Source organism: Nicotiana tomentosiformis, chromosome 1, assembly GCF_000390325.3.
Source record: "Nicotiana tomentosiformis chromosome 1, ASM39032v3, whole genome shotgun sequence".
NCBI lineage: Eukaryota > Viridiplantae > Streptophyta > Magnoliopsida > Solanales > Solanaceae > Nicotiana > Nicotiana tomentosiformis.
Window position 1 is genome coordinate 96,945,004 of NC_090812.1, and position 27,681 is coordinate 96,972,684.

General features: G+C 37.3%; 2 protein-coding genes across 2 annotated transcripts; one reads left to right on the plus strand and one right to left on the minus strand.

The window, feature by feature from the left end:
- The first annotated feature begins 15,801 nt into the window (after positions 1-15,801).
- Positions 15,802-19,782, plus strand: LOC104112478 (potassium transporter 5-like). The gene is made up of 8 exons (XM_009622413.4): positions 15,802-16,209; positions 16,304-16,529; positions 16,614-16,862; positions 17,159-17,212; positions 17,357-17,617; positions 17,718-17,885; positions 17,986-18,240; positions 18,364-19,782. The coding sequence occupies exons 1-8, from the start codon at positions 16,081-16,083 to the stop codon at positions 19,308-19,310; spliced, it is 2,289 nt and encodes a 762-aa protein (XP_009620708.1). The 5' UTR covers positions 15,802-16,080; the 3' UTR covers positions 19,311-19,782.
- Positions 19,783-24,854: 5,072 nt separating this feature from the next.
- On the minus strand, positions 24,855-25,713 carry LOC104112479 (transcriptional activator hap3-like). Its single transcript, XM_009622414.4, has one exon. The coding sequence runs from the start codon at positions 25,540-25,542 to the stop codon at positions 25,060-25,062; it is 483 nt and encodes a 160-aa protein (XP_009620709.1). The 5' UTR covers positions 25,543-25,713; the 3' UTR covers positions 24,855-25,059.
- Between the last annotated feature and the right edge of the window lie 1,968 nt (positions 25,714-27,681).

Here is a 27,681-nt window from a genome sequence, read left to right on the forward strand (position 1 = left end):
GGATTTTTCATATTTATTTAGTATTCCTCAATTTTCTAAAATAAGAGGACTAAGTCGAGAAATGCAACTTTAAAATCCCTAGTCTCGGCCCTATTCAAGACAGTTAATACGTATGATAAACACAACAATACAATTAAAGGCATGATATGGGTCTAAGTCTACCTGGACATATCATGCAATATAGCTACGCACGGACTCTCACCACCTATTGCGTAAATAGCTCCCCACATAAGTAATACACAACAAGATACACCTAAGGGAATGAGTTCCCTCTTACAAGGTTAGGCAAGAGACTTACCTCATTTCCATGCTCACTTCTGGTCCACTAATCCGCTCTAAACGCCTCAAATCGATGTCGAACAATCTAAAACTAGTCAATATTGTATAATTTAATCAATATATACTCAAAAAGTTCGTAATTTAACTATTAGAGTAATTACCCAACCCAAATTGAAAGATTCTAAAAATTTGCCCCTGACCCACGTGCCTGGATTCCGAAAATTTTCGAAGATAAATATTACTCATAGCCTCACGAACTCAAATTTAAAATTTTACTTAATTCCATAACCATTTCACAGTCAAATTTTATTTTTACCAAGACCCTAGGTTTTTCACAAATCCCATTAATTTCATCATTTTTTCATGTTAAATCTACCTATGATTAGCGTATTTAGCTAAGGAATTGATGGGGATCACTTACCTCTTGATGTTGATAAAATCCCTCCACAACATGCTCTCAAAATCGCCTAAGACCAAGTTGGAAATGAGGGAAATAAAGCTAAATCCTGTAATAAAAGATCTTGCACCAGTCGCAGATGTCGCATTTGCGACATCTTGTTCGCAAATGCGAAGGCTGGCCATTCCACCTATGGCCGGAAATGCGAAGAGTGGCAGGTTTGCAAAAGCGGCAGGATCTTCGCAAATGTGAAATCCTCAGTTCCCTCTGATCTTCGCAAATGCGAAAGGCTCCTCGCAAATGCGAACAGAACTTCGCATTTGCGATACCTGAGGGACTAGCAAAAAAAATCAGAAAAATTGAAGTCCTTCCACCCCTCCGAATGCGTCTGAAACTCTCCGGAGCCCTCGGGGCTCCGCACCAAATGTCCACGCAAGTCTAAAAATATCATACGAACTCGCTCGCGCGATTGAAATACCAAATAACATCTAGAATCATGAATCGGATGCCAAAACGCATGAATTAAATCATGAAACTTAAAAACTTTTTAAGCACTTCCACGCGTCCGATTCCTATCAAATCAAATCGGAATGACGCTAAATTTTGCGTGCAAGTCATAAATCATCATACGGAACTATTCCTAGGTTCGGAATCCCAAACAGACCTTGATAACACCAAAGTATACTCCAAACCAAACTTAAAGAACTTGGAAAACCTTCAATGCGCCAACCCAATATTAAGCGTCGAAACGCTTTTGGGTCATCCGAAACCCGATCCGAACACACGCCCAAGTCCAAAATCATCATACAAACCTATTGGGACCGTCAGATACCGGTTCCGAGGTTGTTTACTCAAAATATTGACTCAAGTCAAACTTGACCATTATAGGCTACTATTAAGGAACTAAGTATTCCGATTTCAACCCGAACCCTTTCAAACCCGAACCCTTTCAAACCCAAACCAACTATCCCTGCAGGTCATAAAACAGTAAAGCACGTACAGGGAGTCTTAATTAGGGGAACAGGGATCTAGAAAGTAAAACAGCTGATCGGGTCATTACAGTACCTAATCCAACCCGCTAGGTAAGCCAATTAACAACTATCAAATTTAATGAGATTTATTGAGATAAATAAATAATAAAATAACTGAACCTTTATACATTTTCCAAGTACTTATGGTACAAATCATGAGCTTCTAAGATTTAGAATTTACAAAGATAGTATGAAATAAAATACATCATCTGTCTGAAGTATACATGAACAGATTACAATTCTAAAGCTAGCAAACAAGAGGCAGCTATGACCGAAATGTAGGTACATCTCCAATTCCAGCTCCCGCCATACACAGCAACATCAGCATCCAAAATCTGCACGCAAGGTGCAGAAGTATAGTATGAGTACAACCGACCCCATGTACTCAATAAGTAATAAACCTAACCTTAGGTTGAAATTGGTGACGAGTTGGGACAAAGGTTAGAGTCCAACACCAATAGCCAACAACAACTCATAACAATATAATAAAAGTGGTACAAGACATAACTCAGAGATATAATGCTCAGCTAGTTCACAGTTATGAAAAATAGCCATACTTTTCAAGTATAACAGTATATCCCAAATCTTTCACCGTAATCTCAAAAAAATATGAGTAAGTCAGAAATCTGTAATTTTTTTCAAAAACTTTCAACAACGAATAAGAAGTCTCAATATCAGTTGATATGAGGAAAGTACATCTCTATGCCTACATGTCAATGTGCATGTGAATGTCATGAGTGTCATTATACCATACAACACGAGGAAGCGAATCTCAATGCCAACATAACAATTATGCATGCCAACTGTAACACAACACAATGATAAAACCATATGCATACTCTCGGAGTATCAACTCGCTTAGTCCTCCCAATCACTCAGTCTTCACAGTCACTGAATCCTCCCAGTCACTCGGCACTCGCGCTCAGTAGGTACCTGCGCTCACTGTGGGTGTGCGTACTCTGGAGGGGCAGATCTAGTCCAAGAGTTATAATAAGCCAATCATGGCATAAATCAATAAAGCCTGCTGCAGCGTGCAGCCCGTTCCCATAAACATCCTCACAATCATGCCCTCGGCCTCACTCAGTCATCAATCTCTCCAGTCTCTCGGGCTCACAATGTCATGAAAATCAGTCCAAAATGATGATGTCACGACCAGTGTTTTAAAAGGCGTGGGCGTTTTGCATATGCCTCAGCGGGGCGTAAGCCCCATGGGTATTTAATTTTTAATATTTCATAAAATAATATAATTATAAAAACTATTATTAAACAGATAAAATTGCATAAAAATTTGAAAAATAATTATAAATAACTTATATATATATATATAAATATATATATATATATATATATATATATATATATATATATATATATATATATATATATATATATCCACAAAAAACTAGTTAAAGCAATCCATTAATATTATGCGCTACTTACAACTTAGAAGCACACGTTTGTTTAAAAACGTTCAGCATAATTACATCAACTCTCATTTTGGGATCAAAATGAATAATTCAACATCCATGTCTCAAAAAATAATTTTCACTTTATCTATAGCCTCTTTTCTTGAGACTTGAGAGTGGGTTTCATCCATGAGAGCAAAAAGTCAAAAGGCCTGCAACAAGTAGAAAAAATATTAGTAAGTAAAGTTATCTTGTTGATAAAATGATACTGCTAAATCCCCCTCCAAAACAAGATGAAAGCTTCTCTATTATATAATGCCATATTATATTTTGAAAGATCAAGAGAAACACTGAACTTAAAAAACTAATTACATACATATTTACAAACTAACGGTGAAATATAAAAAGAGAGGAAAGTAATGAGTTCAAATTTCAAAATAATAAAGATTTTACATGGAGGAAGGAACAAACCTGTTGAATTTGATGTACAGAGGAAAATAAAGTTTTTTGTTGCAAAAAAAGTGATAAATCTTGTTCTTGGCAGAGGCAGACTAGCGGAAAGAATTGGAAAAGACTTCTAATTTAGGGCTTTTAGCAATATTAAAAAGTATACTTTTAAATTTAATGTTTTTAATTCGTTTTAAAAAAAATGTCTCTTAGGCTAACGCCTCAACCAAAAAACTTGCCCCAACCAAAAAACTCGCTCGGGCTTACGCCCCAAATTTCTGGGCGTACGCCTTACGAAACTTTCGCCCTCCATCATCGCCCCGGGGCGTTTTTGATACGCCTCGCCCCGGGGCTCGCCTCGGGACTAACCCCAGAAACACCTTTTAAAACACTGGTCACGACCCAATTTCCCTTCCGTATGACGCCGTGATGGCACCTAGTCTCTATGACTAGGTAAGCCTAACATTTGCGGAATAATAAAATAAAAACATGAATTAAACAACTAACTGTTCAAAATACACAGTAAATCCCAAAACCCAGAACATCATAAGTCACAAGCTACATAAGGAAACTAGTATCTCTATATACCAGAGTCTAATAACAGAAGTAAGGAAGGTAAATGACATAGGAGGGAATATAGGGGGACTCCGAGGTCTGCAGACGCGGCAGATATACCTTGAAGTCTCCGTACAGCAGCAAGCACTCTCAGCTAGTAGCGAGGCTGATAAGAAGTACCTGGATCTGCACACAAAATATGTGTAGAAGAGTAGCATGAGTATACCACAATCGGTACCCAATAAGTGCCAAGCCTAACCTCGGTAGAGTAGTAACGAGGTCAAGTTCGGGCCCTACTAGAATATGATAATGAAGCAAGGCAAAAATGAAATATCGCAGTAAAATAAAGACTAAAATTTAACAAGAAAGAATTCATAGAAAGTAACAGCTCAATACACAGAAATACAACAGGGGATCTCCCGAGATACCATCTTGTAGTCCCAAACGTAAATGTGCAGGGGGATCTCCCGGAATACCATTCCGTAGTCCCAAAGTAAATATGCAAGACAGGGGGATCTCCCGGAATACCGTTCATAATCCCAAAGTAAATATGCAGTACGGGGGGGATCTCCCGGAATACCGTTCCATAGTCCCAAAATAAATATGCAGTACAGGGGGATCTCCCGGAATACCATTCTGTAGTACCAAAGTAAATATGTAGCGCAAACAATAGAAATACAATTACATCACAAAATCATACGATTTAGACTAAGTACCAGTCAAGGAAGAAGCAGAAAAATCACTAAGCATACTGCACAGAGTTCACATAAGCAGATAAGACACGTAGACATATTGTATTAGACTAAACAGGATAGCTAAACATATTGGAATAACTCAATTAAGAATGAAAATAGATTAATATTCATTAAAATGGTATAAGTAAAAAAAAAAAAGGAAAACAGGTTGTTGCTCAGTAAGAAAATCGAGTTTTTTTTCCACAACTAGCCCGTATGTACTCGTCACCTCACGTACACGGCGCTCACATATCACAATAATTCTGAATCTTAAGGGGATTTCCCCCACACAAAGTTAGGCAAACCACTTACTTCGAACCAAGCTCAATCAATCGGTCACAATGCCTTTTCTACGAATATCCGGCTCTGAATGGCCCAAATCTAGCCAAAACCAATTACATATCATAAATACAACCATAATAGACTCATCTAATTAATGAAATCAATACTTTAACAAAAATTCCGAAATTCGTCCTAAAAAGTCGACCCGGGCCCACCTCTCGGAATCGGGTAAAAGTCACAAAATTCGAAAGCCCATTCACTCACGAGTCTAACCATATTAAATTTACTAAAATCTAACACCAAATAGTCCTTCAATTCCAAAATTCAAACTTTCCAAATCTCTAGCCTCAAACTCCCACATTCCACCATAAATACACCCCAACTAGGTGAAAAAATAAATGGGGAAGCAAAATTATTGATCAAAAATAAGCACAATGGACTTACCTCAAGAAATGCCTCGAAAATGCTCTCACAAATTGCCCTAAACCGAGTTTGCAAAGTCCAAAATGACAAAAATCATGAAGCCCTTCGGTTTTAAACACTGCCCAGGCATTTCCGCACATGCGAAGCCTGGGCTCGCACCTGCGCGCCTGCTGGTGCGAAAAATATGGGCGCACCTGCGAAAATGACTAACCTTGGCTGCCTCTGCTTCTGCGACCACTGGTCCGCATCTGCGCTATCGCAAGTGCGGAGAAACCATCGCACCTGCGACCTCTGCTGATCTCTACCCCTTCCGCACCTGCGCTCAACCTACCGCACATGCGGCCTCGCACCTGCGGCTAATACCCTCGCAGGTGCGATCATACCAGCAAAAGACCAAAACTTTAGAAATTTCTCAACTTTCATTCCAAGTCCGTTAACCACCCGAAACTCACCCGAGGCCCCCAGGACCTCAACCAAACATACCAACCAATCCTAAAACACCATACGAACTTAGTCGGGCCCTCAAACCACATCAAACAATGCTAAAACCACAAATCATCCTCCGATTCAAACTTAAAGAACTTGAAACTTCTAAATTCGACAACCGATGCCGATACTAAACAAACCACGTCCGATTGACCCCAAATTTTGCACACAAGTCATATTCAATATTACGGACCTACTCCAACTTCCAGAATCAGAATCCGACCCCGATATCAAAAAGTCCACTACCTGTCAAAATCTCCAAAAATTTGACTTTCGCCATTTCAAGCCTAAATAAGCTACGGACCTCCAAAATACAATCCGGACACGCCCCTAAGTCCAAAATCACCAAACGGAGTTAACGAAATAGACAGAATTTCATTCAGGAGTCGTCTTCAAACAGTTCCGACTACTGTCCAAATCCTAAGGCTTAAGCTACTGTTTTAGGGACTAAGTGTCCCGGAACACTCCAAAAACCAAAACGAAGCCTCCCGACAAGTCACAATAGTAGAAATAGATGTGGGGGAAACAGTAAATAGGGAATCGGGGCTATTACTTTCAAAACGACCAGTCGGGTCGTTACATCCTCCCCCTTTTAAAATAATTGTTCGTCCTCGAACGAGCATAGAGACATACCTAAAGTGGTAAAAAGATGAGGATAATGGCTGCGCATATCCTGCTCGGTCTCCCAAGTCGCCTCCTCGACCGGCTGTCCCCTCCATTGAACCTTCACAGAAGCAATGTTCTTTGACCTTAGCTTTCTGGCCTGCTTGTCTAAAATAGCCACTGGCTCCTCAACATAAGTTAGATCCTTATCCAATTGGACTGAGCTGAAATCCAATATATGAGTCGGATCACCGTGATACTTCCGGAGCATCGAAACATGAAATACCGGATGAACTCCTGCTAGACTAGGAGGTAAGGCAACTCATAAGCAACCTCCCCAACACGCCGCAACACCTTAAAAGGACCAATGAACCTTGGGCTCAGCTTGCCCTTCTTTTTGAATCTCATAACGCCCTACATAGGCGACACCCAGAGAAAGACCCGCTCTCTAACCATGAATGCAACACCACGAACCTTTCGGTCCGTGTAACTCTTCTGTCTAGACTGGGTTGTGCGAAGTCTATCCTGAATCACCTTAACCTTTTTCAAGGCATCCTGAACCAAGTCAGTACCCAATAACCTGGCCTCGCCCGACTCTGATACCAACTTGTCATGACCTAATTTCCCCTTTGTATGACGTCGTGACGACACCTAGTCTCTATGACTAGGTAAGCCTAACATTTGCTGAATAATAAAATAAAAACATGAATTAAACAACTAACTGTTCAAAATACATAGTAAATCCCAAAACCCAGAACATCATAAGTCACAAGCTACATAAGGAAACTAGTATCTCTATATACCAGAGTCTAATAACAGAAGTAAGGAAGGTAAATGGCATAGGAGGGAATATAGGGGGACTCCGAGGTCTTTGGACGCGGCAGATATACCTTGAAGTCTCCGTACATCAGCAAGCACTCTCAGCTAGTAGCGATGCTGATAAGAAGTACCTGGATCTGCACACAAAACATGTGCAGAAGAGTAGCATGAGTACACCACAATCGGTACCCAGTAAGTGCCAAGCCTAACCTTGGTAGAGTAGTAACGAGGTCAAGTTCGGGCCCTACTAGAATATGATAATGAAGCAAGGCAAAAATGAAATACCGCAGTAAAATAAAGACTAAAATTTAACAAGAAATAATTCATAGAAGGTAACAGCTCAATACACAGAAATACAACAGGGGATCTCCCGAGATACCATCTCGTAGTCCCAAACGTAAATGTGCAGGAGGATCTCCAAGAATACCATTCCATAGTCCCAAAGTAAATATGCAAGACAGGGGGATCTCCAGAAATATCGTTCTGTAGTCCCAAAGTAAATATGCAGTACAGGGGGGATCTCCCGGAATACCGTTTCGTAGTCCCAAAGTAAATATGCAGTACAGGAGGATCTCCCGAAATGCCGTTCTGTAGTCCCAAAGTAAATATGCAGCGCAAACAATAGAAATACAACTACATCACGAAATCTTAAGATTTAGACTAAGTGCTAGTCAAGGAAGAAGCAGGAAAATCACTAAGCATGCTACACAGAGTTCACATAAGCAGATAAGATACGTAGACATGTTGTATTAGACTAAACAAGATAGCTACACATATTGGAATAACTCAATTAAGAATGAAAATAGATTAGTACTCATTAAAATGGTATAACTCAAAAAAAAAAAGGAAAACAGGTTGCTGCGGGCTGAGTGTCCGGCAACAAATCAATGCCAAAATTAATATCTCTGTCGGGCGGCAAGCCTAGAAGATCAGCTGGAAATATATCTGAAAAATCCCTCACTACTGGGACTGACTCAACTGTAGGGGTATCAATACTGACATCTCTCATATAAGCTAGATACGCGTCACACCCTTTCTCAACCATTCGTTGAGCTTTAAGAAATGAAATAACTCTTCTGGGAGTATACTCTAAGGTACCTCTCCACTCTAATCGCGGTAAACCTGGCATAGCCAGCGTCACGGTTTTGGCGTGACAATCAAGAATAGCATAATGGGGCGACAACCAGTCCATGCCTAAAATAATATCAAAGTCCACCATGCTGAGCAATAATAAATCGGTTCTGGTCTCAAAACCACTAAGAGCAATCAAGCACGACTGATACACGTGGTCCACAACAAGAGAATCTCCCACTGGAGTAGACACATAAACAGGGAAACTCAAAGAATCCCGAGATACGCCCAAATACGGGGCAAAATAAGAGGACACATAAGAATATGTAGAGCCTGGGTCAAATAATACCGACGCAACTCTAACAGACTGGAACAATACCTGTAATGACATAATCAGAGGCAATTGCCTCTATACGAGCAGGAAGGGCATAATATATGGCCTGGCCTCCCCCTCTAGGGCGACCTCTACCTCCCCGACCTCCACCTCGAGCTGGCTGAGCAGGTGGGGTGGTAGCTGGTGCTGTAATCATAGCCTGAGGGCCTGGTGGAGCACGTTGTGGCTGAGAAGTCTATGGAGGTGCACCTCTCATAATCCTGGGGCAATCCCTCACCATATGGCAAGTGTCTCCACACTTAAAACAAGCTCTGGGAGGGCGTGGCTGCTGTGACTGGCTCGGGCTAGGTCTGATGGACTGGCCGCTAGGAACACCCCGTGCAGGAGGTACACTAGATACTGGCGGTGCATAATAAGGCTCCTGGGGCCTAGAAGGAGCTGGAACACCACTAGCGGCTGGAAGAGCTGAATGAACGGAGCGACTCACATAACCCCTACCATGGCGAGTTGCTGGGACACGAGCTCCAGAATAATAATCAGTCTCTCGAGACCTCTTGGCCTCCCTCTCCTCTCTATCTCGGGCAAGCATGCCCTCCAATCTCCTGGCGATACTCACAACCTACTAATAAGAAATATCCATCTACAACTCCCTGGCCATACTAATCTGGATGCTAGGGTGGAGTCCCTCAATAAACCATCGAACCCTCTCTCGAACTGTGGCAACCAAGACCGGTGCATGTCGGGCCAAATCACTGAAACAGACTGCATACTCTGACACAGTCATAGCACCCTGGCACAGCTGCTTAAACTCCGTGCGCCATGAGTCCCTGAGGCTCTGAGGGACATACTCTCTCAAAACCATGTCTGAGAACTGAGCCCATGTAAGTGAAGCTGCCTCAGCCGGACTACTCAACTCATAAGCACGCCACCACTGATAGGTTGCTCCTCTAAGCTGGAATGTAGTAAAAGAAACCCCGCTCGTCTCTACTACGTCCATAGTACGGAGAATACGATAACACTCCTCCGAAAAACCCTGAGCATCATCTATAGCTAATCCGCTGAAGATAGGTGGGTGGTACTTCTTGTACCTCTCAAGTCTGAGCTGCTCCACCTCAGAAGCTTCTGCCCTAACCTCGAGCTGAGCTGGAGCTACCGGCTGCATTGGTACAATCTCTGGGACCTGATCGACCTGAACCCGCTGCTCTGGAGTACCGGCGACGGAAGTCTATGCTCCTCCCCCGGCCTGAGATGTGGCAGGAGGAAGTGGAATCAATCGATCACAATGCCTTTCTCACGAATATCCGGCTCTGAATGACCCAAATCTAGCCAAAAGCAATTACATATCATAAATACAACCATAATAGATTCATCTAATTAATAAAATCAATACTTTAACAAAATTTTCGAAATTCGTCCTAAAACGTCAACTCGGGCCCACGTCTCGGAATCTAGTAAAAGTCACAAAATCCGAAAGCTCATTCACTCACGAGTCTAACCATATCAAATTTAATAAAATCCGACACCAAATGGTCCTTCAAATTCAAAAATTCAAACTTTCCAAATCCCTAGCCTCAAACTACCGAATTCCACCTTGCATACACCCCAACTAAGTGAAAATATAAATGGGGAAGCAAGATTATTGATCAAAAATAAGCACAATGGACTTACCTCAAGAAATGCCTCGAAAATGCTCTCAAAAATTGCCTTAAACCGAGTTTACAAAGTCCAAAATGACAAAAATCACGAAGCCCTTCAGTTTTAAACACTGCTTAGGCATGTCCGCACCTGCGGAGCCTGGGCTCGCACCTACGCGCCCGCTGGTGCGAAAAATATGGGCGCACCTGCGAAAACGACTAACCTTGGCTGCCTCCGCTTCTGTGACAACTGGTCCGCATCTGCGCTATCGCAGGTGCGGAGAAATCATCGCACCTGCGACCTCTGTTGTTCTCCACCCATTCTGCACCTGCGCTCAACCTACCGCACATGCGGCCTCGCACCTGCAGCTAACACCCTCGCAGGTGTGATCATACCAGCAAAAGACCAAACTTCAAAAATTTATCAACTTCCATTCGAAGTTTGTTAACCACCCGAAACTCACCCGAGGCCCCCGGGACCTCAATCAAACATACCAACCAATCCTAAAACACCATACGAACTTAGTCGGGCCCTCAAACCACATCAAACAATGCTAAAATCATAAATCATCCTCCGATTCTAACTTAAAGAACTTGAAACTTCTAAATTCGACAACTGATGTCGAAACCAACCAAACCACGTTCGATTGACTCCAAATTTTGAACACAAGTCATATTCAACATTACGGACCTACTCCAACTTCCAAAATCGGAATCCGACCCCGATATCAAAAAGTCCACTACCGATCAAAATCTTCAAAAATTCGACTTTCTCCATTTCAAGCATAAATAAGCTACGGACCTCCAAAACACAATCCGGATACGCCCCTAAGTCCAAAATTACCTAATGGAGCTAACGAAACTGACAGAATTCCATTCCAGAGTCGTCTTCACATAGTTCCGACTACAGTCCAAATTCTTAGGCTTAAGCTCCCGTTTTAGGGACTAAGTATCCCGGAACACTCCAAGAACCAAAACGAAGCCTCCCGATAAGTGACAATAGCAGAAATAGATGCAAGGGAAACAGTAAATAGGGGATCGGGGCTATTACTTTCAAAACGACCGGCCGGGTCATTACAGATGATATGATATATCAATAAATAGAAACATAGACTGAGATATGATATGCCAATGAATGAGTATGACTGAGTATGTAACTGCAATTTAAGCAAATAACTCAACGGAAGATATGACCTCAGTGGGTCCTAACAGAATAAGCGTATAGCCTAAACATGATTTTTAACATGAATCACAACTCAATTACTCTAGCACGTAGATATTTCATGGATACAAATAAGATTAGGTAACTACACAGTACCATCGATTCACAATTCACACGGTATTCGCCCACACGCCCGTCACCTAGCATATGCGTCACCTAAACACCAAACACATAAAATGCATATTCAAGGGTTCATACCCTCAACACCAAGTTTAAAAGTGTTACTTACCTTGAACAAGTCGAATCCAATACCGAGCAAGCCCAACAATACTCTAAAAATGCCATCTCGCGTTTACCGACCTCCGAACGGCTCGAAACTAGCCAAAAGCAACTCAAGAACATCAAATAATGCCTAAGGAAACAATTCCAAATGATAAAGGTGGAAACTTAAATCAAAGGCCCAAAGTCAACTAAAAAGTCAAATCCGGGCTCGTACCTCAAACCCGATGAAACTCATAAAATCCGACAATTCATTTAATTACTAGTCCAACTATACTAGTTTTACTCAAATTCGACTCTGAAACGATGTTTAAAACTCAAAATTTCACTCTATGAAATTTTAGACAAAAATCCCCAATTTTTCCTTCAGATTCATCAAATTAAAGACTAAAAATGAAGATGGAATCATGGAATATAATCAAAACCGAGTCAAAAATACTTATCTCAATCCATGTGGTGAAACTCCTCTCAAAAATCGCTCAAATCAGAGTTCCCTAGCTCCAAAAATGTTGAAATGAGCCTATAAAAAATGCCCAATAAAAATACTAATGTGGTCTCTAAAAGTCCAAATCTGGTCGCTAAGATACCAAATCTGGTCGCTAAAGGTGCGCACCAGAACTTGCTTGCACCACCAATTTGTTTTTCACTAAAAAGACTAACTCCCTCATACGAACTCGGAATTCGACGATTCTTACTCCTATTAGTCACAAATAATAATACGAACCTCAAAGTTCAGTCAAAACTCAATTCAGAGCTTATTTGCTCAATGTGATACCAACTTCGCTCATTAAATAATTAACTCATGCTTCGCAGTAAAAACCCAATCGCGACTTAATAAAATTAGACCAAACATTCCAGATCATTCCTATAAATCATTATCAAACTCCCGAAAGTCTCGAAATCGAATTTCGATCTCTAGAACTAAAAATAGACATTTGGATCATTATATGCTTATGCTCAAAACAATGCCAAAACACCAAACATATTAAAACCCCATCTGAAACTCACCCGAGCCCCTCGAGACCCCCCGTCCAAATATATCAATAAGTTTCATAACATAACATGGGCCTACTCGAGGCTTCAAATCACGCATAACAATATGAAAACGATGAATCGTACCTCAATTCAAACTTAATAAACTTTAAATTTTTAACTTCTGAATGTCGCGCTGAAACATATCAAATCAATCTGGAATGAATTCAAATTTTGCACACAAGTCTCAAATGACATAACGAAGTTATTTCAATTTACCGGACCACAATCCGAATCTGATTTCATCAAAGTCAACTCCCGATCAAACTTATAAACTTTCCAAATCTTTAAATTTTCCAAACTTTTGCCAATTAGCGCTGAAACCTTCTAGAAATATCTAAATATAAATTCGGACATACACCTAAGTCCAAAATCACTATCCAGACCTAACGGAACCATCAAAACTTTATTCCGGGATCAAATACACAAAAGTCAAATTTGGTCAACTCTTCCAACTTAAAGCTTCAAACATGAAATTCATTCTTCCAAATCACCTCTGAATCACCTGAAAAACCAAGACTGACAATTCACACAAGTCGTAATATATCATACAGAACTACTCATGCCCTCAAACTACTGAGCGAAGTGCAAATGCTCAAAATGACTGATCGGGTCATTACATGAAGAAAAATGAAGAGAATTATTTCAGGATATGGCAAGCAGATATAACTCTAAAGCGTTGAATTAATGCGAAAGGAATTTGGTTCCAACAGAAGATCGATTACGAGTCATCTCCTAGCCTGATTTTCTTTTGTTTTGGGTGGTTTAAACTAAATGAAAGAAATGTCAAATAACTTCTTCTATTGAATAGACATCTACTTTCTAGACCTTTTGAATCAGTCAAAACCTAGAGCAATGGATTTGAAGAACTTTATCAATAAGCTGGGACTAATAGCAATACCTGCTTTGGGACCTCAGTATATATGATAAAATAAAGGGGACAGGGGCGTACACAGAACTTTTAGTAAGTGGTGTCATAATTAATTGATGGTCGATGACCCAAAGGAGTTCAGGGAGATAATGAGATTGAGAAGCCGAGTACAATAGTAGCAAGCTAGCACAAATAAATATTGCAAAATCAAGTAGGGATTATTCTGAAGTGAGCGTTTAAAAGGTTTAAATATAATTATTATTTCCTTCATACTGTAAATCATCCTTTGTCTCATTGGCTTGTACTCTTTATAGAGAAGCACGTTCAGAAAAATGAAAATCATCCTTTGTCTCATTGGCTTGTACTCTTTATAGAGAAGCACGTTCAGAAAAATGAAAAGTCACGTCTGCAGGGAATCGAACCCTGGACCTTTACTATCTTAATCACAAGATTAACCATTGAACTAACTCCTGAATGATGTCAATCGGTGTCACTTCAGATATTATGTACGAATTTACTGTTCGCATGTAATTTACAGAAACAGTTTTAATCAAAATTTTTGACCAAGCGGTGTCAGGGGATTATAGTGATTTATATTTGAGAAGCTAGTATCATGTTCATGAACCGTAAGGTGATTGAACGTCACTACAATGAGAAGCACAAAGATATTGCAACGACTATCAAACACAAATTTAAGGTGTGTGGTAACTTTGAGAAATCTCCTTCCAATCTGGCTAGGCACAAGCGATTTTATAGTCAAAAATACTAAAACTACTGAAAATGGAGGTCTGCATCTAGGGTTACTATTTTTGTCGATGATTAAATTTATAGCTGTTATTCCTGCTTGAGCTCATGAGATCATTTTCATCTTGGCATTGGTTCAATTGACTGATTTCAAGAGCTTGCCTCCCCTTTTTCACACACCTAATGACATCCATGAGTGCAAGTTTGCATCTAGAGTTCGTATGATCTTTTGATAATTATGTTTGTAGTTGTTTCTGCATTGATGTGGCTTGCAGAAAAGGATGGATTATGTGGATCAATGACAACTTTATCTAGTGGGAATACTTAACTGAATGTAAATAATAATTAGTACTTAAAAGCATGGATGAAGGTGTTAGCACTGATCGAACCATCATATAATTCTTATTGTTCGAATCCTTTAATTCTTGCACTTATTTTTATCTTTGTTTTCTTAATAATAAAAAGTGTTACTCAATGCGACTGCATGTTTAGTTTTAATATCTCAATAAGAAGACAGTTGACTCACATTTTGCTTAATTGTAGTTACGAGATTACTTTCCGACAAAGTTATAGCACATCATATAAACTTTTACGATAGAGAAACTTTTATAGAGATAATATAACATTTAGAATAATCCTGATTACTAGAGGATATAGGCTATCCAATATTTTCTAAAGTCTAAACTAATATAGATACGAGTGACCTATTTCTTCATATCTCTCTATTTTGTTTTTGCTAAATCTTGTAGTAGAAATTTTTTACATGACTTTCATTGAAATTGATGGGAAGTCTTAGATTAAAATCGATAAGCACGTGGAGAGAAGAAGCACATGAATCATCATTCATATGAGTTAGTATATATGTAGACTGAACACTATCAACACAATTGCTTGTAGAAACGAAATGCGGACACAATAAAGACTTCTATTAAATCTCAGTTCATGCCCCCATCTATACATCCATTATGTAAGATTGTAAGTATTTCCACATAAAACTACATTTTTTAGTAACTAAATGCAAAAAGAAGAATTCAGTTATATAAAATTTCCATTAATAGAAATAAATTGTTTCTAAATTTAATTAAATGGACCATCAAGATATATAGAAGCGTGAGATACGGCAGTCTGTTGGCATGTTTGTTGCTAATAGCTGAGGAATAGTTTACGTGTGAGACGAGAGAAGAAACATGGTTTTCTTCCATACAATTAGAAACCTTAATTCCCTCATTTCTGTGAAGTCTGAAATAAAAATTGTAGTGTTGGGAAACAGTTAGTGAAATTGAGTGAATTATGAGGTAGTACTCTAGCCTACCTCCCTAAACCTTGTCTAATTGTCTTTCTCCTCTTCTTCTTCTTAATCAATCTGTTCCGTCGTGAATAAAATGTTGGGGAAATTCCCCATTTTTGATTACTTGGTTTGATCATAAAATTCTCTCCTTAGCTAAAGAAGGGAAAATTAAAATTAGAACCGATCTTCTATAGACTAAAAATATGTCAGGCGATGAGCAAAACCAAGATGTTCTTCAGCAACAGCTCAAAGGAAAGAAACTTTCTGGCGAAAAGTTGAAACGATATGACTCCTTAGACTTGGAATCTAGCAGGGTGCCCGACGCCAAAAAGGTCATAATTTTAGACAAATTATGAGAATTTTATGCCCTTTTAATACTAGACGATATATAACATAGAAAATGTTTCTTTTTCGGTGGTTGATCAGGCATTGGAATGGTCAGTGATACTGAAACTGGCATTTCAGAGTATAGGGGTGGTATATGGTGATATTGGAACGTCACCATTATACGTGTTTTCCACCATTTTCCCTAATGGCGTAAAATACGAAGAAGATATACTTGGTGCTCTATCTCTCATATTTTATACTATCACCTTGATTCCTGTCGTCAAATATGTATTTATTGTTCTCCAAGCGAATGACAACGGAGATGGTAACTTAATTTCTTCTCTTCTTTTACTATAAATTTTCATGATTACTTTTTTTCCCAATGTTTTAATTTGTTTTTTGATTGCAGGAGGTACATTTGCGTTATATTCATTGATATGTCGATATTCTAAGGTGGGATTAATTCCAAGTCAACAGGCAGAGGACAGAGATGTGTCAACCTTTAAACTTGATATACCAGATAGACGCACTCGTCGAGCTTCAAAGCTTAAGTCGATATTAGAAAGTAGCAATTTTGCAAAGTTCTTTCTACTATTTGCCACAATGCTTGGTACTTCTATGGTTATTGGGGATGGTGTCCTCACTCCCTGCGTTTCAGGTAGGTCTCCAAGTTTAGAAAGAGTTTAAGCTCTATTCACTGATTGTGTAAAACATATTTATAGAATCAGGTTATGATTGGGCAATTAGAGATAATTCTGTTAGTAGTTCCACATTGGTGGGTGAGATGGCAATTTGTCTTCTTATATGGTCTTGGACAATTTTCATAACTTTTATGGTTGAATTAGGTCCATTGTCGAGTTAGGAAAAAGAGGAAGAAGTAGAAAAATCCTTTTAGAAGTAGATTGAAATAGGAGTATATGATACTAATCAGAATTTTTCAATTGATTTCGTCAGTTTTGTCTGCTATTGGAGGCGTCAAAGCAGCTGCTCCCTCGGTCATGAATGAAGGTTTCTTTTGCATCTTATTTTCATTTTATGATTTATGAATTGGCTCCATAAATTTTTCACCTTGCAATAACAATGTGATGTTTTAAAGAAAAATTGCAAGTCATATGTATAATGCGGACTTGTCTTTGTTGTCGTCAAATGCAGGAAGGATTGTTTGGCTTGCAGTCGCCATCTTGATATTGTTGTTCTTTCTTCAGAGATTTGGAACTGAAAAAGTTGGCTACACTTTTGCACCTGTACTTTGTCTATGGTTCTTTTCCATTGCTGGTATTGGCATTTACAACTTCGTGAAGTACGATCCAACTGTTATCAGAGCTCTTAATCCTAAATACATCATAGATTACTTCAAGAGAAACAAAAAGGATGCTTGGATTTCTCTTGGTGGTGTAGTTATGTGCATAACAGGTATTCATTTCCTTCCCACAATTAACCTTTATATATGTGCTGAGAAGAGAAAGGGAAAAGAAAACGAGTCTTTTAACTTTTAATTTACTATGAATTGCAGGAGGTGAAGCATTATTTGCAGATGTTGGTCATTTTAGTGTTCGATCTGTACAGATAAGTATGTGCTGCGTCACATACCCAGCGCTCATATTAGCATATCTCGGTCAGACTGCCTATTTAAGGAAGCACAGTGATGATGTAACTGATACATTCTACAAGAACTTACCTCGTAAGCAAACAATAAGCATAACAGTGTACCTGAGTTTAAGTTTTATGCATTGACGGTAATTAAAAAATGAACATCTTATGCTCTTTCTTTACAAGTGCAGACAGTTTATATTGGCCAGTATTTGGGGTGGCAGTATTAGCGGCCATCATTGCAAGTCAAGCCTTGATTTCTGGGACTTTCGCTATAATCCAGCAATCCCTGGCATTAGGATGCTTTCCTCGTGTTAAAATTGTGCATACATCAAAAAAGTATCATGGACAAATCTACATTCCTGAAATCAATACCCTTCTCATGTTAGCTTGTGTCGTTGTCACTCTTGCATTCAGGACTACTGAAAAGCTAAGCAACGCTTATGGTAACGCCCATTTCCTGGAATTCCCTCTCTTCTCATATATAAAGCTGATATATATACGTCTCTTAGTGGAGTTTAAGTTCTATGCACTGATGTCTAACACGTGACAAAACCATTTGTTTACAGGAATAGCGGTGGTGTTTGTGATGTTACTAACATCATGTTTCCTCGTACTAGTTATGATCATGATTTGGAAAACTCACATTATATTTGTAATCGCCTATATTCTGGTCTTTGGCACGATTGAGCTCGTCTATCTAAGCTCGGTCCTTTACAAGTTTGATCAGGGAGGTTACCTTCCACTTGCTTTTGCTATGGTTCTAATGTTTATCATGTACGTATGGAATTATGTGTATCGAAAGAAATACCACTTCGAGCTAGAACACAAGATCTCTCCAGAAAAAGTTAAAGAAACAGTGGACGAAACAAATTACCATCGGCTACCAGGACTTGCAATTTTCTACTCTGAGCTTGTACATGGAATCCCACCAATCTTCAAACATTATGTGGAGAACGTGCCCGCGTTACATTCTGTCCTTGTTTTTGCTTCTGTTAAATCACTTCCCATAAGCAAAGTGCCGGTAGAAGAAAGGTTCCTCTTCCGGAGAGTAAAGCCATATGATCTCTATGTTTTTCGCTGTGTGGTACGTTATGGATACAATGATGTGCGCAACGAGGCAGAGCCCTTCGAAAGATTATTACTAGAGAGGCTGAAGCAATTTATACGAGACGATTGCAAAATTTTGATTGCTGCAAATGCTAACAGAGTATCAACAGAGGAGAGCATAGAATTGGAGACTGATGGTTCCAACATTGATTGTGACAAACAAGCTGAGGATGCTACGTTTTTAATGGAGAGAGATATAGAAATGTTGGAGAGAGCATATAGTGTTGGGGTGGTACATTTGGTAGGGGAACAAGATGTGATTGCAGGCAAGGGGTCTAATATAGCAAAGAGAGTGGCGATTGATTATGCTTTCAATTTTCTCAAGAGGAACTTGAGGCAAAGTAACAAAGTTCTTGACATACCTCATAAACGCATGTTAAAAGTCGGAATGATATATGAGATATAGCATGCTATGAGTTTGAAAGTAAGAAAGTTTGCGCGAATTCGAATTAGTCTGGACTTCACTGACGAGTGAGAAACAAAAAAAAGGTTAGTTATTAGTTCAAAATAGTTGTGCATTTAGTTGATGGAGACAAAGGTGAAGCATCCAACCTGTGCTACCCTCAATCTCCATCTGTCAAAAAGCGCTTGGAATAGAGAATTTCTTTTACTTTTTTAAAAAATATTTTCTGCTGTTTCAGTTTTTTGTAAGCGTTTAACTTTAGTTTAATTTGAGAGAATTTGACATTGTAGAGAGAGAATTAGTATAGCGTTTTGTTTTAGTATTATTTTACCAGTAGAGAACCACAGTATTATTGGATGACAAGACAGAGTAGCTGTTTTAGCTAGGAAAGCAGAACATTCTGTTTTACTTTGAATACTGTCTTTGTCTTAAATATTTGTCATTTTTTTAAATGATAGATTATCTTGCCAACAAAGTTTTCTTGGTGTGAAACCTTACTCATGAGGCTTCATAATCCTCCCCACATTAGCTATTGGCAACAACCTATCTTGCTCCTTAATCCCTCATTCAATTGAGGAACCACTAATTGAATTGAATTGACAGTCTTCTTTAGACCCTAATATGTTGATGTTATCAACCATTTTTCTATAAAGGGAAACCTAAGAACTCATATCTTTTCAAATATAGATACGTTGCTCCATTCTGCGTATTATTTGCTTCTTTATAAGTACAAGTTCGTCTGTATTACGCTGGTAGTTCAGTATTATAGTAAATCGTGATATCGCCAAAGATTCTACTATATATATAAAAAATATTCATAATTCACATAGTGGAAAGCAAATTTCTATATATGGTACAAAGTAACTAGGTCTTATTATTTTGTTATATGAGTAGATATTTTAAAGGATGCTAAAGGAGGGTTCTTTTGGAAGAAATTAACAACCTTGGTAGCCTTTATTAAAAGCACTTGCTTTGATCAATAATGGATCAAATGGTCCCCTCCCCGTCCGTTCCACAAGCTTTAGTAACCATATCATAAACAATGCTTGAAATATTGGAATTAGCACAACCTAAAAAAGAGCCGTTTGAACATATACGAGTACGCTGAAAGTTGAATTACTACTGTTGTTGGATGACCTACTACTTAGTACGTCCTTGTATCTAGGAGATAAATGTTAATCCAGTCTTATGTAAACATCATTTAATTTAATGTTGTCAATGAAGTGCAAATTGTCATTTTCCATTACAAGAACACGGGGGCACTATATACAAGGATATGGATATAGATTTTGCTTTGTTTCGGCGGGTTATACTAACATAAATACATTACAGCTAAGTGATTAGAATCAGAGCTAGGATTTAAATCTTATGGGTTCAGGATTGTAATTCGTTTAAATTATTGAGTTCTAAATTAATAATTGTACATAATCAATAAACTTCTTAAGATAAAAACAGAGTTCAACAAAAGCTCGTGAGTTCAGCCAAAACCGAATCTCACACTCTGGCTCTGCCCCGCAGGTGGTGTCCAAGTTGCTTAATTGTTGAAATGCCAGTAATATACTCTTTGTATCTTCTTTGTCCTTTTTTTGATAAAAGTAGTGTCGAGACCAACCCGCATATATTTTGACTAAATTCATTGGATATTAGCTACTTTCCATCAGTGTACTTTGACTAAATTTATTGGATATATTAGCTACTTCCCATCAGGCTGCAACAAGTACCAAGTAAGCTGAGATAAGGTCTATCTCTTCTTTTCCACATCCTTCCTTCTTCTTTCCGGATCTATCTCTCGTTCACCATCGAACACCAGCTCGTCTGGTGTCCACAAGGGCTAAGTTACTTAATCGTTGAAAATACCGATATTATACCTTTGTATCTTTTTTGTCCTTTTTATGATAATGGTCGTGTTCGGATCAGCTTGTATACATATTGACTAGATAATCAGCAACATGTATCGAGTAACTTTGTCCATCAAAGGCTTAGACATAGATTTGAACTTGAGATTCATGATTTCTATTCACTTTATTAATCACTAGGCTACACAATTAAATGTGAATCTCCTTTGTCCCTTTCAGAATATGGTATCTGCACATTAGCAATCGTTTTATGTTCCTTTGGTCTCCTATTATGAATCTAACCCAAGAACGCAATGACCGTCTTTGCTTGTAGAAAGGGAGACGGTATACACAAAAAGTGCCAGAATGATAGAAACTTTGAAGGGTTAATTTCACAATGACAGAATTAGCATTTTTAGAACACTGAATTTTGTGGTCCAGGTTTCTTGGTTTTTGAAGTCACATCTGGTGACACAGTTTCATCTTCTTTTTATGCCTTCATTTTGTTCCTTCCAACACAATGCGATTAGCTTTCTCCATTCATTACCCCTCAAAAACCTTTTTTTGTCTCCTGTTTAATTACGTACTTATTTTGGTGGGATGAGTACTAGTTTTATACTTTAGTTTCTCTGATTTGAGCTGCTCTTTCGGAAATTGTCCCAAAAGCATGACATTATTACTATTTGAGAAATCAAATAATTTATATATGATTACCAAATTTTTTTATAGTAATAAATAGAGTTAATACCCTAAAATCCCCCTAAATTATCATGTTTTTGTTAGTTTCCTATTTAAACTATTCGTTATCCCCAAAACTCCTCTGAACTATATTGCCCTTCATATTAAAACCCCTTCATTGCATTCTAAGAGGTGTGTCTAGTACACGCTCCTAATTATCTAAAGAACATGTCATGTAGCACTACACGTGGCTATTTAACTCAACGTAAAACCTGCCTAAACTATCATTTTTTTGTCAGTTACCTATTCAAACTATCTGGTGTCCCCAACACCCCCTGCACTTTATTTTTCTATATATTAAAACCTCGCGTTGGACTTTTAAAGGTATGTTTGTCTAACTATATTAACTATATAGTTTACTCATGATTCTCGAATGATTGTTTAATTCTAGGAGTTTTAGCAAAAATAATATCCAATGTACTGTGTTAATTTTAGGTTTAATTGTGATTATAATTTATGCTAGACTCCAATTGATAGGTCCTTATTTATATTCACTTTGTAGCACAGTAAAAATATAAATAAAGGCATATAGAGTTGCATTTCTTAAAAATTATCTCAAATAAAATTTCACAAATAAAAAATTAGTTGGCCAGAAATTACATTCTCTAATTCTAAATTACATTAAAAAAAGAGGTCAAAAGATTCAACTTTAATCTCTACAAGATATTGAGTTTAATAAGAAGATTTAAGTTGGTATTTTTTCAACAATATGTGTAAGACATGAAAGAAATTTAAAATAAGAAAAGAATAAATCATTTCAAAGGAAACAAGAGAGGGAGAAGTTTTTTCAAAGGAAATACATACGGAGAACCGAAGAAAAAAGGTTAAAAAATAAAGAAGATGAAAAATAAAGAAGAAAGGTGAAAAAATATGGAAGATTGGCGAAAAATGAGGAAGAAAGATAGATATAATTGAAATAAGGAGAATATTTATTTAAAAAAATTAATTTGAAAGAGGGTTTGGCTAATTAGTCATTATTTTCTGTCCGGTAGGTCATTTTGATGGCTTTTTCAGTTGTCACGCACTCCCAAGCGAGTATTTACACACATTATGCTGGCTCAGTAATGAGGGGGTTTTAATATGAAGGGCAATATAGTTTAGGGGGGTTTTGAGGACACCAAATAATTTAAGTAGAAAACTGACAAAATATAATAATTTAAGGAGGTTTTAGGGTATTAACTCTAATAAATAACACCCCTAACATTGGGTGTTCCTTATAACCACGCCAAAATGTTACACCAGTGAAGCATCATCTGCCTTCACTCGAAAAATAGGCTAAGGTACATTCTACAATCAGACCATAAAAACATTTAAGTATATTAGCTTACAAAGAAATTGGTATTTTTCATACCTAAAATAATTTTTGAATATTGAAATTGTATTTGGACATGCATTTTACTTGGAAAAAAAATTCAAGTTTTGTGAATGGAAGAAAAGATTTCACCCAAATTAAAAACTAGCCAAAATCAGTTTTTGGAACTTAGAAGAAAAAAATTAAAAACTGATCAAATTTCATGAACAAACAAATCGAGAGCTAAGATAATTGCATTTAGTCAAACTGGAAGGGGCCAATCATAAAACATATGTAGTTGTAGCAGATTGACAGCAAGTTTAGTAATCCATCAGCTACTTTAATTAGCCTGTCTATAACAGTATGATACACTACAGTTTACTTGGAGTAAGATCTGAGATATGTCATCAATAATAGAGTTCAACTTCAAGTTGATAATATTCCTTTTCTTTAGCATGTCAACAATGAGCAGAGAGATCAAGTTCAAGTATGCAGTGTAAGAAAGCATGTTGCAAACACCACTAAATCCTAAACCCTGTAGCATATGCTTCTGCTTGATTGTTAAAAGCATAATTGTTACAAGAGTATTCAGTTGGAATACCAAACAAAACAAAACCACTCGAATTTGGGGCGGCTACTAATATTACAGATTGGTGTATTAGGCTCGAACCATTTCTCCTGACACTTTCTTAGATTTAATAAATACTTGTTAATCTTCTCTACTAGGAGAGTTAAGAATCACGGGTGATCCATGCTCTCTTGACCTTAAGGTTAAAGAACTAAAAGTAAGGGGAATATATCTCATTAATTTTAATAAATAGAGGTTTGTGGAGAAATTAATGTTGAGACATATCTAGTTAAATAAAAGTGTATCTTCCGCAACAATTTAAGTTTTTAAATAAGATGGTCATACAACTTAATATAATATCAAAGCAAGCAGAGATCACGGTTCAAATTCCCATCCTCATCCATTAGACAAAAAAAATTACAAGTGCTTGGCCATAAAAAAAGGCCAATAAAAATATAAATGATAACAAATAAATGAGTGACAAGATTTGTGGAACTAATCATACCTTTAAAATAGTAGAAATTGCTTCGAGAAAGATTATGCATCTCAACTATCAAATCAATTAATACCACAAACCGAATACTTAAGCAGGAACAAAAGAGTAGGTGGGGGAAGCAACTAAAATGAGGGGTAAGTTCACTGGCTCACGTAAGGCAAAAGTTAAGATTTAAAAGAATCATATTTACTATGGATATTCAACATTTACTTTTCTAGAGTATTGTGTATTTGATATTCTAAGACCCTTACAAACTTGATTTAGGTAAATCAAAATATTGTTAGTCGCCAAATATAATACACAGAAGGCAAAATCCAATACAAAAAATTAAAATATCCAAGTAAAATCATGTAGCTTCAGTTGAATTGTAAACGAGTCTCAATAGAAAGATAGTTTTACCAAAATGAAGAACATTTACATATAGCAATGAAGGAATTTGTGCTTACCTCCATGAGAGTCTTAGACTGAGCTTGAAATAAGTTATTAGCTTCATACAATATGCTGAAAACGAAATTCTAAAGTACCCAATCGGGGAGTTAAAAAAAATTATGAAAAAAAAAAAAAAAACACTCCTAATCAAGAACCATAACCAACTAGCCAAAAGTTAAACCAACATACATGAATTAATCAGGACGTTAATCATTCAAAACCATATTCCACAAACCAACATACATGAATTTAGAAGAGACAATAATCACGAATATATAAAGATTATTTTCACATACTGAAATATATAGTGGAGTAGTTCTTATTACTAGTAAGAAAGGCACTAGTACTTTTTCTTAAGAATTAACAATAAGAAATTTATTGTCTTTTGACATATTTTAAGGACCATAAAATCTTCCCTGGAGATTTCTGAACTGAGTAGGTAACACTGTAGATTTCCTTTGTGGTTCATCTTTCTCCCTTTCTTCAGTATTATTGCCAGTAACAGCCTTATTTTGGTTAGCTTTTTCTCCTTCAGATTCTCTATACGATTGCAAATACCTCTTCAAAGGCTCAGCATAATTATCAAACCCTAGATTTTCCAAAGCCCAGCAAATATCATCTCCATTCACTGTCTTACGCTTCTCTTTGTGACACTTATCCGATGCTTCTCCAGTAACAAAGCTAATGAACTCAGATACACATTCTTGCATTGTTTCTTTGGCTTCTTTCGAAATCTTGGCGTTTTGGGGAAGAATTTGCTTCATAATCCTCCCCACATTAGCTATTGGCAACAACCTATCTTGTTCCTTAATCCCTCCTTCTTCGCTAATTGGATTGTGTTTAGGGATTGATCCTAATATGTTGATGTTATCAACCATTTTAGGAAACCTAAAACCTCGATCCGCTCAAACACAAACACGTCGTTCCTTTTTATGTATTATTTGCTTCTTTATAAACACAAGTTCGTCTCTAATACGCTAACTTGTAATTAAGAATTTGTAATATAGAGTAATATCGCCAAAAATTTTAAGATATATAAAAGTATCCAGTGGTGAGACACAATGGCAGACAAATTTGTATAGATGGTACAAAGTTAGGTCATATTTTGTTGTAGGAGTATATATTAGCCTTTAAAGGTAATACTTGCTTTAAACAATTATGGATCAAATTAATGGTCCCCTCCCCTCTCCCTTCCTACTTATTAATGTTTAATTAATGTTTAATCCTCTCCACAAGTTTTTAGTAATTAACCATATTGTCTCAATCAATGGTTGAGATTTGAAATTTGTGGACTAAGTATAATGCACATGTAGCATAGTGCTTCGTACCAAACAAAACCTAAAAATATCCATTTGAACATATGATGTTGAAAGTTAAATCGGAAAAAAGAACATTTGAGTTTAAATAAAAACCCTAGTTGTTGGTTACGACCTACTACTTAATAGATCTTTGCAGTAGATAATGGTAATCCTGTCTTTTGCAAATTGTCATTGTCGATTCCACAAACTCTGGGACACTACATACGAGGAGATATAAATGTTCTGCTTTATTTAGGTAACATAACATGAATATTATATTATACTTCATCCGTTTCAATTTATGTGATTCTGTTTGATTGGGTACGAAATTTAAAAAAAAATAAAGACTTTTGAAATTTGTGGTTTTAAACAAGTCAAAAAGAGGTCCAAAATATTTGTGTGGTTAGAAAAGCTTCTCATTAAGGGTAGAATTAAAAATTTAAGCTAAATTATTTTCAAATTTAAAAAAAAATTATTCTTTTTGAAACGGAACTAAAAAATAAATAGGTTAAACCTAGAAAATGAGGGAGTAGGTATAGTTGAGTCCAAGTTGCTGGCAGTGGCAGGCAAGGCTGTATAAATTATTGAAATTAGTACACAAATTATTGGTCCATGTTAAAGATATATACAGGCAAAGGATTCGAACTGTTCCTCGTAAACAAACAGTGGCATCTTAAAATCTTGGGTTCTGATTTGACCTATATGTCTAACTAGATACAAATTATACTTGTTTTTCATATGAATATATAACGTTGTCTAAAGTTTCAGATATTAATTAGTACATATTATTATTGGAAACCGATCGATTATCAGCAAATTAAAGGAGAAAAAGAAACAACTACTGAAATCTTTGTTAAAACCATAATCTCTTCATTTATTCTATATTCTAATAGTCTGCTCAAAGAGATTATATTATATACTTAAGAAGCCAGCTTTTCATCAATACGTTTATATAAGCTAGTGATAAGTAATGATAACCCAAGAATGATGTGTTCAAAACTTGGGTTACAACTACTGAACCCATTATCTTGTCTGAGGTGTTCATATATAATTCAATATTTTCATTAATTTTAGTTGATTTTACGGATAAAAAATCTAAGTCTAGGCTAAATATTATGGGCTCAAATGAACCCGTATCTATGTTACTAGATCCGTGCCTGATCCATGTTTTCTTCTGAGGTCATTATTAATTAAATGTTTCTATTCATCATCTCCCGGTATATTCTTCTTTCTTTAGTGCGTGCTTTGTCAAGGCACTAGTTATTTCTTATAAACAGGCTTGTCGAGAAAAAAAATGGAGGACTACCGATTGATCGACCCGGAAATAAAGAAAGGGAAAAGGTCAAAAATATCTTTTTACCGTGTGAAAATGATTATATATACCCTCCGTTATACTATCTATTCATAAAAGCCCCCGGCGTTGTATCCCACACATGACCTGATATTTTGATAAGGTAGACGCAATATGCCAATGCTACTCAATTTACCCCAAGCTAATTAAAGTAGATGTGGCATCTATCTTTAGCACTATAATTCTTGATCCTGAAAGTGACATGGGGAAACCCTTGGAGTTCCAAAAGGAGAAAAAAAAAAAGAGGACCAGCATTGAACTGTGTTAAGAAAATCTTACCTTACCTTTCTTCTTTTCTTAACAGGCCACGTTCCTACTTTTACTTAGATTCTCTTCTCCATTATCATTGCAGTTTACTTAAGTGGGGT